Raw genomic sequence first — 9238 nt, 5'->3', positions numbered from 1 at the left:
ATAGAACAATTAATATGGTTTAGATCCATGAACTACTACAAAGCTAGTTGACATACGACACTTGTTCTCATACAAATAAAATTGTGAACAATGAGGTGTCATGTGATGATACTAATGCAAATGATTTTTGGATATCAATGTAAAGGGACAGAAGTAAAGATTATCACCATTGTCTCAAGCAAGTGTCCGATTCTTTATCTCTTTATGGATCAGATTTTCTTCTGCATGTAGAGACACCGATACCTTCAAGGTGGACCTACTAATCTACTAATCCTGATGTTTAAATACTCGTATTTTGATTAATTTAGAGAAGAATGCAAATTGAATTGTACTTTGCGGTGTCAGCAATGTGATGGAAACAGTAGCAACGCCAGTGTCCTAGTTTCACACACCATCAGAGATGTTCATATTGAAAGCTTTTGAGGTTAATATGTCACTTGACATCTGTAGCTTAGCGCCGCTCAGTGGAACAGGTGGGGCCTCACCTTTGTTTGCAGAAACCTCACCATCGTCCATTCGCAGCACTGGTGATCCATGGAGGTGAATACATTCTGGATGCTGATGGATGGTCTGCACAAACTGCTATCCAAAAACTCCTCTTGACAGTCGCCAGGACTCCAGAGGAGCGGAAGCCTTATCGTTGTCTAGTACACCCAAGCTATCACCTTTGTCCGTGTAGAACTTCCACCTACACGACACTGTCATGGTATACGATACGTTTGATGGATGCTGACAAACCAATTGGAGCTCGTGGAATTTAGTTGTAGACTTTGTAAATGAGATCTATGTGTTGGCTGCACTCATAAGCTTCCAATGAAGTACCACAAAGGGTGTGGGCCTGCGCAACGTTTCTGAGAAGTGTAAACTATAGCAGTGTGGCTAAGACGAATGGGACTGTGTTAGTAACTTTTGCACAACTATTACATACAATGATAAGTAAAAACATGTCATTGTTGCCATGGGCACTACGGGATAGTTGGATTGTGATCCTCCGAGTGGGGTTTGCATTTAGATCTGTTTTCGCTGAAGAAGGTAGTTGTTGCAACTTTAGTTCGTCCAGTTTCAATTCCAGGGAGGAATCGATCATCGTTGAGTGGAAGACCGGAGCTGTATTTTTTTTCAAATGTTCAGGCGGGGAGATACAAAACCAGTTATCATCAATCGAGTTGGCGAACTGCGATCATACTCTAACAGGCTTACGAGTTCGTTTTGAAGGGCCTGGCGGGTAGTGAAAGGAATCCCAACATTAGCAATACATCTTCCCAGTAAGTTGTGAGCAGTCCAAAATGCGTACTTCCAGCAATTGTTGGTGAAGAGGTTATAATCAGGTCTGGGGCTTCCCAGAATCTGAACCAACTCCGCAAGTTGCATGCTCACTCCCATCAGATTCACCTTCTTGCGGCAGTTCCCTGTTGCCTCATCGTCAGATTCTAGGGCAATGTGGATGCCTGCAGGCCTTCCCTTCGATTTCCCGAATTTCTCCGCCTTGATAAACCTCTCCGTCGCAGCATCTATAATGACGTACTCGTGTTGTCCAAGTCCGAGAATAGGTAATTTACTTCCTTGATATCCTCCAAATGAACCCAGCGGTCTCCGCATTATCGTCAGTGTCTTGAGAGTAACATTTTTATCACACATGTTCTGCAGTTCTGGACTCACAAATACTTCCCCTGAGGATGCAATAATAGATCCAGAAGCACCCATGGTCCACGCGACCACACTTAAAGTGCAATGTTAAATGTTACCAGTTTCCCTGCTTTCTGCACAACCAAAAGCAATGCTTGAACTACTAAACACAGGCCAAACGAACTCACCCTTCGTGTGAACCATGCCTTAGATTGATGGCTTGGAAAACACTATTGGGGCATGGAACATCGCTAAGAATGCCATGAACTCGCTAGACCTAAACCCTTACTTCTTTCTATGTATTATCGTCACAACTAGTACTTTGTGAGGCATTTAAAAGAAAGAGTTGTGCACCTCATTGTCGCCATCTTCAACTCATCATTGCCTGAAGATTGAGCAAGCTTACACATCCACGCACTACTAGTTTGCTGCAAATTCGAGCATTAACACATCAATTAGCTCAATGCCTTAAACATCGGTTGTACAGATTCGACATCATTTGTTGTGCTAGTCAAGTTCCAATCAACTCGGCTATCAATGTCAAAATTATCTGCATGATCCTAAACATTTTTGACGATCAAAATTTCGATCCTGTCTAGCGGAATGAGAAATACTTACCAAAGTTCAGTCGCAGTCAGAAAGGAACAAACAAGCTTATTAGAATTCCAAGTGAATACTCCTGCCGGCCAGAACGAATGGAAGAGTCGCACTCGCAATTCTAAGACCTAACTCTTTAACATTCACCCGATTGGAATTAGTCCGAGGAAAAAATAGTCAGCTTAGACAGGTTCCCCGCAGGCAGGTTTCTGATCAGGGAATAGATTCCTAATCTGGAGAATCGCTAGAAACCACCAGAAGGAACCAAGGGATGGTATAGTTCTATGAATTGGGTATGACTTCCTTCTGTCCTAGGCGCCTCATACACCAGAACCAACCAGCTTCAAATCAAACCGGAGTGAAGGAACTCAATTTTGGGTAATGTTACAGGCAGAAACAGCATAACTTGCAGAGGAAAAACCAATCGAGTGTTTGCAGCGAGCTCACAAACCCAGCTTCGAAGACCGCAAAACTAACCTCACGGACAGGTTGTGGTCCGAGAATGGTTCCATTCTCAAGGAGAATCTAAAAATCCCACGCAAAATTCCATCTGAGTCATTTGCCTCCTTCACCTGACACCTGTTTAGTCACACTGTTCGCATAAGATCAATCGCACTTCACCACGTTCCTAAAACACGACAACCAACGAGGATGTACTAATAAAGCCTACACAGAGGATCCCTGAATGGACAAGTGTGCTGTTTCTATGATTAAATAGCCAATGCCAAATTTACATACTCGATTTCTTCTAGCGAACACAACTAGCCAATGCCAAATTTACATCCGCAAAAGAGAAGAAATTAACCTCCAGGTGTCGATGAGACCCTCTACACATGCCCCCTCGGAGCTCCCTGCTTCCCTGTCTGATCTTTTTGTAGGACTGGGATGTGGCATGAATAATTGCCACGGACTAGTCGTCTGTATTGATTTTGGAACAAAATGCATAAGGAATTTGACACGCACTTTGCTTCGATGTCGATGATGGGAACGACGAGGCAAGATATAGTAAACGAAACGCTTTCGAACGGTGCTTGCTGGAGATTCCTTCTTTCGAACACAACTAACATTGTCTTGTTGGATTGAATAGCTTTCGCCAACGTCATGAAGGTATCATTGGATGCAAACCTCAATTCGGCGTAGATGTCCCCTGGATAGGTGGTAAGGACATCATCATGCACCGCATGTAAACAATTTGGCTATGAACAACTGAACTACTACTCAACTGGTTTAGCCGACGATTTCTTAGGGTTCGCACATCGCCAACACACGGCATTCGATACCTGAATCTGGAGAGCGTTTAACGTTGTGAAGGCTTAAAGGACCGATGGGTCAGCTGGCACAAATTTCCTTTTCTGTCTTCAGCCAATGCAATTTATGATGGTCAATAAAGAAAATGGACACAACTGAATCCATGAGAATTCCACTTACCAGAGCCAGGTGAATCCTAACATACTTAAATTCGGCGAAAAACTCCATTACACAATTCGATGGGAATTCGCTCCCAATGCCTTCACCACATGCAAGATGCTCGGCGGACGCTCCGAACAGCACACTGAGTTACGCATGATGGTGTTTATCTGTTCACGTCTGATCAACTCCAAAATTTCCATCCAGAAATGTTGGTGTGAGAAGCATTGGAACGTCATGCAATACACATGATATATTGGGGTCGGTGTGTTCTTCAGTGCAACAAATCAATTCTGTTTTTTTGCTTTTGTGAAAAAGTCTCGTTCAGAATGTAATACAAATTCATACATCCTCGGAAGTATATTTATATGGCTATCCATATGTCATTACTTTGCAGGAGCTCCGTAGGAAAACAAGAACAGTAGGCTGACTCATCAAGTTGGTGATCTTCAAAAACAACGTACATTTGTTTCGTAGTGTACACCGCACATCTGAGCCCAATCTTTCTGTCGGAAGTCCTGCAAAGTACACACTCAAAGTACCCCCCAATCCCAATAATGACATCAGTCTATTTCGAGTGGTGGTGGAATTTATGTTAATGCAGTACAGACTCACAAGCAGCCCTTGGGCACACAAAGATGTCACCCATTTACATGCAGCTTGAGGTGGAATGCTGCCACAAGTCCAGACACATTGATTGCTAATTGCCCAATTGAGTCTTTGGAGGTACGTGCTACTTTTTTGCAATCCATGACAATACTTCTCCTTCCTCTTGAATAGGCAACTGAACTGTAGTCTGTGTTAGGTTTCCCAGTCTACTATGCAGCAACCTAGTATCTGTCAGTACTTGAAATAAAATGCTTAGTGAATGATTCTGTAGTAGACAAGATTGGCTCTGATGTTCATGAGGGCCCTACTAGCTATAGTCAGTTGTTACTACTTCTGTAAGCTTCCTGCTTAAGATATCAACAATGTTTCCTTAGTCAAGACAGCATCCAAGTAGAAGAGAAAGGTGTGAAAGCCCATGCCAAAACACAGCTCCTTAGTATTATGGGATGACCCGAAGGTGCAGTTTTTTTCCACAGTTTTTGTTTTAGGATTCCAAGACCCACAGGACTATGTTAGAAACTTAGGAAGTGTTGTTTTTTCAATGGTGTATCCATTAACCATAACCATGCAACCAGTCAAGTTATCCATTAGAACCTAAGTTTAGGGATATAAAACTGGTGCTCCATATAAGCCAAGAATGTTATTGAGGGATTTACTGTTGTGACAAGCAATGATAGCAGTCACATCTTCCAGGTATCCCAAACAAAATCGACTAAAATAATAATTAAATACATACCATGCAGGGCACTAAAGTGTACCCTCCCCCTGCTATCTTTGTGAAACAAATCTGTTATGTACAAAAGCCACATGGGTCCATGTACCAAGTCATGTGCTGATCCTTTCACAACATTCAGAAGAAAAAAACTAGTATTTTGTTAATGCACAAACATTGCAGTGAAGTTACCAGCTCATTCCCTTTTACTGTAGTAAGTTTGCAAGCTTTTTAATAGGCAGACACCAGTTATTACTCTTGTAATGGTGGTAGAATATGGCCTCTAGGTCACCAACTTGTGAGTCTATTAAAAAGCAATGTAAGCACTTTCTTCCTTGATTCATGTGTTTAGGATTTGGAATTTAGCATGTGGGTATTTATTTTTTAAATAAAAATGGCACCTCACAATCAATATGTGGCTGGTTTGTGATCCAATTTAGAAGAACTTGCATTCAAGTATTGGTAAACAGTATTGGGAAAATCTAAACCACACATACAAACAAGGCTCTACAGATACACCTACCTTCAACTGTTGTTGGTACATCATCATAGAATCATCTCATTCCTAGTCTTTTTGTAAGCCAACTCCACATACGGAGAACTCCAGGAAGTTCAGGATCGAGGTAGAGTGTAACAGACACTACAGATTTAGTGGTTCTGACAGGACGTAGTCACCCTTCCTGAGAATCCAATGCCTTCCTGTCAGGGCCGAAGCATCTGCATGATTGAGCTTCCAAGTCTGAGTTGGCTGCCATGCTGGAAACTCACTCCTGCGGAGGTACCCAAATATATGATCTACGAGCCTCCATTATTCACGGATGCAGCCCTGTCTTCATTACCAGACTCCAATACACACAAGTTGACTTCAACAGGCAGTAACTCCTGTCACTACGAATGAATACTGCCAATGTAATTGTGTTCGATTCAACTTGCATACGGTCATCACAAGAATATGGGGCATCACAAGCTGAACCCTCTGATAATGATGACGAGGAAGAACAGAAACGAGAACAGAAGAAAAAGAAATACTGCACATAATGCTGAAGCCCAGCCCTCGCTGCCTACCCATAATTGCAAGGCCAGGCCTCAATGGAGTGCTTGCCGGTGTATGTGTGTGCGTGTGTGCTTCCTGTGCATGATGGGATTAACGGTCATAATATGTTCGTGCTCAGTTCAGTTGCGATTTTCCTCAATTTGCAGGAATTGTCATCAGATTCTGCAAACAGATTCAAGCTTTTTGGCCGGCTCTCTACGCTGCAGCCTGCAAGTGTGGGATCAACGGAATAGCTACAAGCTTTGTCAGCTATGAGCCTATGACCAACCATGCGTACCTGGAAGAGGGAAGAGTAAGAGGCAGGTCTCCTCCCTCCCTCGCTCCTTCTTCCCTCTATTTCTCTGTCCTCGACATGTCCACTGCCCCGTCACTTTAGAATTTCATGAAAATTTTAAAATATATACAAGAAAAAAGATACACACACACACGCACAACGTAGAACCCTAGAAGGACGTGTGAAGGAAAGTTGGAGAAACATAAATCTATAGTGCGAGGGGTCCTACCAGTCCACTTCTTCGAATAACTTTTTTTCCAATCCGCACAACACAACGATGGAGACTGAAAGAGCACACCGCCAGGGCAATTAAGATCGGCACCAATTTTAGCCGCCGAGGAGGCTTGACATAGCAAATTATGCCAAGATCCAGGGCGCCCTTTGTAATCCCATTCCCCACGAAGTACATTGTTTTCAATTTACCCCAAAAGTGGTCTCCAGGTTCACTTGAATAAAAATTGATTCTGTCGCAACGAGATAGCCATAATTAGAGATTAGGTGGAAGGGATCCAGTTAAGCGGACCCAATTTTGAGAGCTCCGAGAAAGTTTCGTCAAAAAAGGAACAGATGGGGCCTCCGAGGCTCCCGTGTGATCAAGAGATCGCCAATGGAGCGATGTTTCTCCACGCCCTTGTGAAACACTGCCTTCCTTCTTTTCCCCACGATATTGCAGAATATTAGCTGGAAGCTCGAAAAATACACGCCGCAACAGAGAAAAGAAGGCCCAGTGTGCGATTCTCGCACTGTGCAGGGTCTCTACAGAACCCAACGTGACACAATAGAGCATGTCTAAAATTAGGGTTTTGAAGGGCGCCTCGTAGCTTCCTTGAGAGTCCCGGTCATTGAGGCCTCCTGAACATGGATAAGACCTGTCTTGTTTAATTTTCTTGTGAGCATCAGTTATTTGGAAACAATTTGTGTATTATTGTTAGACAGCTCCACCACGGGGGTCTTTCATATTTTTATTATAGGAGGGAGGGGGGGGGGGATTTACTACAAAGCCCCCTTCAATCCTTATCATTGAATTTGTTTATATTTATATATAACTTGTTATTTATTTGCATGCATACATACAAAGTTGTATGTATTGTTTGTTTGTTATTTAAAAAAAAAAAAAAAAAAAAAAAAAAACTTTTATGAGGATAATTCGATGAGATTCGTAAATGCTCAATTCTATTAATGAATCCTTTTATTACTGTTGCTTGGGTGTGTGGATATATATATATATATATATATATATATATATTCATTCATTCATTTATTCTCCCATTTTTTTAGTGCCACTCAATATAATCTCAGCTCTTCTTTATTCCGTATAATTCGGTAATGTAATTTACTTTCGACGGTTTTCGAATTTATTTGTTACTCAGAAGCCTGGCTGTATGCATAACCCATTCATAAATCAAACTTTTTTTTTTTCTAAGTTTTTCATTGCCATGTTGGGAAAAATACGTAACTTACTACATGCTGCTGTGTATTTAATACACGAAAGAATTCATAACTTACTATATGAACTTCTGGTATTTTTGCTGTTTCTGATGGCAAAATCAGACCACGTAACTTTTGACCAGAATTACTTTCTGTAAAGCTAACAAAACATGGTGTATGCCTAAACATAACCAAGCCAACAAAAAGAAAAAAAAAGAAAAAAAAAGAAAAAAAAAAAAGGACAATAAATAGAAATGAAAGCACAGGACTCAAGTTGGCATTCTGGCATAATTTGTTTTTAAAATTCCACAAATATAATGTGGTTCAGGAGGACATTTAAAAGAAAAAGAGAAAAAATGGTTCTACTGAAAATGCAAATGCATGCATGCTTTATAGAATACAATGACTTAAATTTATTCTTTTTGGATTAAAATTACTTACAACTATTTTCTTGACAGTGTATTTGTGATATGACATTACATGTTTTTTGGATGCAATTCTATATTGGTAACTAAAGTGTGTCTATCAAGAAAATAGTTGTATCGACTTACAAGTATTCACGTGCATATATATATATATATATATACAAGAATTAATAGCTTTAAAATACATCCTCAAAATGCCTATTTTAACCACTTTAAGTAAAATAAATTAGGAAATGCATTGCACAAAGAAATTACCAATCTTATGTGGCAACTTTGAGATAAGACTGCTTAGTTTATTTGCTCACAGATTTTCATTTTCACGTTCAAAATTTAACTGTTACATTTTATTTTATTTTTAATACGGAAGTACCTGAAAAAAAAAAAAAAATTCAACAAGATAAAAAAATTCATGTAATAGTTTCATAAACTTCTTAAAAGGATGAATTTGAATTTCCTTGAGAAAAATCTCACCAAAAAACTGGAATTGAGTCGTGTAAAATAGATGTATAGGTATCAAATGCTGTAATTAACTTGTTTGTTTCGAATACAAAATTAAAATATTTAAACTTATTTAAACATTCCCTGAATGCAGCAAGAGAATGCAACACATATCTTAGATTTTCAATCATCAGATCACACAATGTATCAATAACACATCATTTGCAAACGATTTTAGAAACATATACAATTAATGGTTTTAGTTTGGTACCCATTATTTAACCGATAGCATATTCTTCAAATACTGGAAATTTAAATTTGAGAATAAAAAACTTATGTAATTATAATTGGATAAGTAAAGTGTATTCTAATAAGAATATTAATCCAATGATAACAAGAAACAAGGACCAAAGTTTGAAGTGAGTAGAATAACATAGGATTTTTCACCTCGAGATTCCACTTGCTTTTACTTGTACTGAAATATAAATAAACATTTTTATGAAATTGTTGCAAGTCTTGTTTTTTTGTGTATTTAAAATTTTGTAATATTCCATCATTGCATGGACAACTAAATGTATAGTGTGTACGATATATCAATTGAGTATATTCCAAAGCCATATATTTATTTCTTCTATATAATTATATATATATATATATATATATATACT

At 39.6% G+C, this 9238-nt stretch overlaps 2 protein-coding genes across 7 annotated transcripts; both read right to left on the bottom strand.

Moving 5' to 3' along the window:
* Positions 1 to 880: 880 nt before the first annotated feature.
* LOC112280320 (uncharacterized) lies at positions 881 to 3166 on the bottom strand. Its single transcript, XM_073535767.2, has 5 exons — positions 3029 to 3166; positions 2701 to 2802; positions 2245 to 2357; positions 1981 to 2054; positions 881 to 1760 (listed from the first exon to the last, which is right to left on the bottom strand). The coding sequence occupies exon 5, from the start codon at positions 1702 to 1704 to the stop codon at positions 1120 to 1122; it is 585 nt and encodes a 194-aa protein (XP_073391868.1). The 5' UTR covers positions 1705 to 1760; positions 1981 to 2054; positions 2245 to 2357; positions 2701 to 2802; positions 3029 to 3166; the 3' UTR covers positions 881 to 1119.
* Positions 3167 to 5276: 2110 nt separating this feature from the next.
* Positions 5277 to 7382, bottom strand: LOC112281906 (uncharacterized). Of its 6 annotated transcripts, none has more exons than XM_090252222.1 (4): positions 6509 to 7382; positions 6283 to 6364; positions 6017 to 6080; positions 5278 to 5833 (listed from the first exon to the last, which is right to left on the bottom strand). In XM_090252222.1, exons 1-4 carry the CDS (start codon positions 6686 to 6688, stop codon positions 5764 to 5766), a joined length of 396 nt encoding a protein of 131 aa, XP_090108348.1. In that variant the 5' UTR covers positions 6689 to 7382; the 3' UTR covers positions 5278 to 5763. The 6 variants fall into 6 exon arrangements, with proteins under 6 accessions (XP_090108356.1, XP_090108351.1, XP_090108348.1 ...); XM_024518940.3 differs by having other exon boundaries at positions 5281 to 5833; positions 6283 to 6346; XM_090252230.1 differs by lacking the exon at positions 6017 to 6080 and having other exon boundaries at positions 5277 to 5721.
* Between the last annotated feature and the right edge of the window lie 1856 nt (positions 7383 to 9238).

This window comes from Physcomitrium patens, chromosome 1, assembly GCF_059467195.1.
Source record: "Physcomitrium patens ecotype Gransden chromosome 1, ASM5946719v1, whole genome shotgun sequence".
NCBI classification, from domain to species: domain Eukaryota; kingdom Viridiplantae; phylum Streptophyta; class Bryopsida; order Funariales; family Funariaceae; genus Physcomitrium; species Physcomitrium patens.
The sequence above is the reverse complement of the archived record's forward strand: the minus strand, read 5'-3'. Positions and strand labels throughout refer to the sequence as shown.

Excerpts from the sequence above, each read along its gene's own strand:
- LOC112280320 (XM_073535767.2), bottom strand. The coding sequence starts at position 1,704 with ATGGGTGCTTCTGGATCTATTATTGCATCCTCAGGGGAAGTATTTGTG.
- LOC112281906 (XM_090252222.1), bottom strand. The coding sequence starts at position 6,688 with ATGTACTTCGTGGGGAATGGGATTACAAAGGGCGCCCTGGATCTTGGC. Across the intron at positions 6,365-6,508 it reads TTATTCGAAGAAGTGGACTG|TGGACATGTCGAGGACAGAG; the intron begins GTAGGACCCCTC and ends GTGACGGGGCAG. Across the intron at positions 6,081-6,282 it reads CTTACTCTTCCCTCTTCCAG|GAAGCACACACGCACACACA; the intron begins GTACGCATGGTT and ends CATCATGCACAG.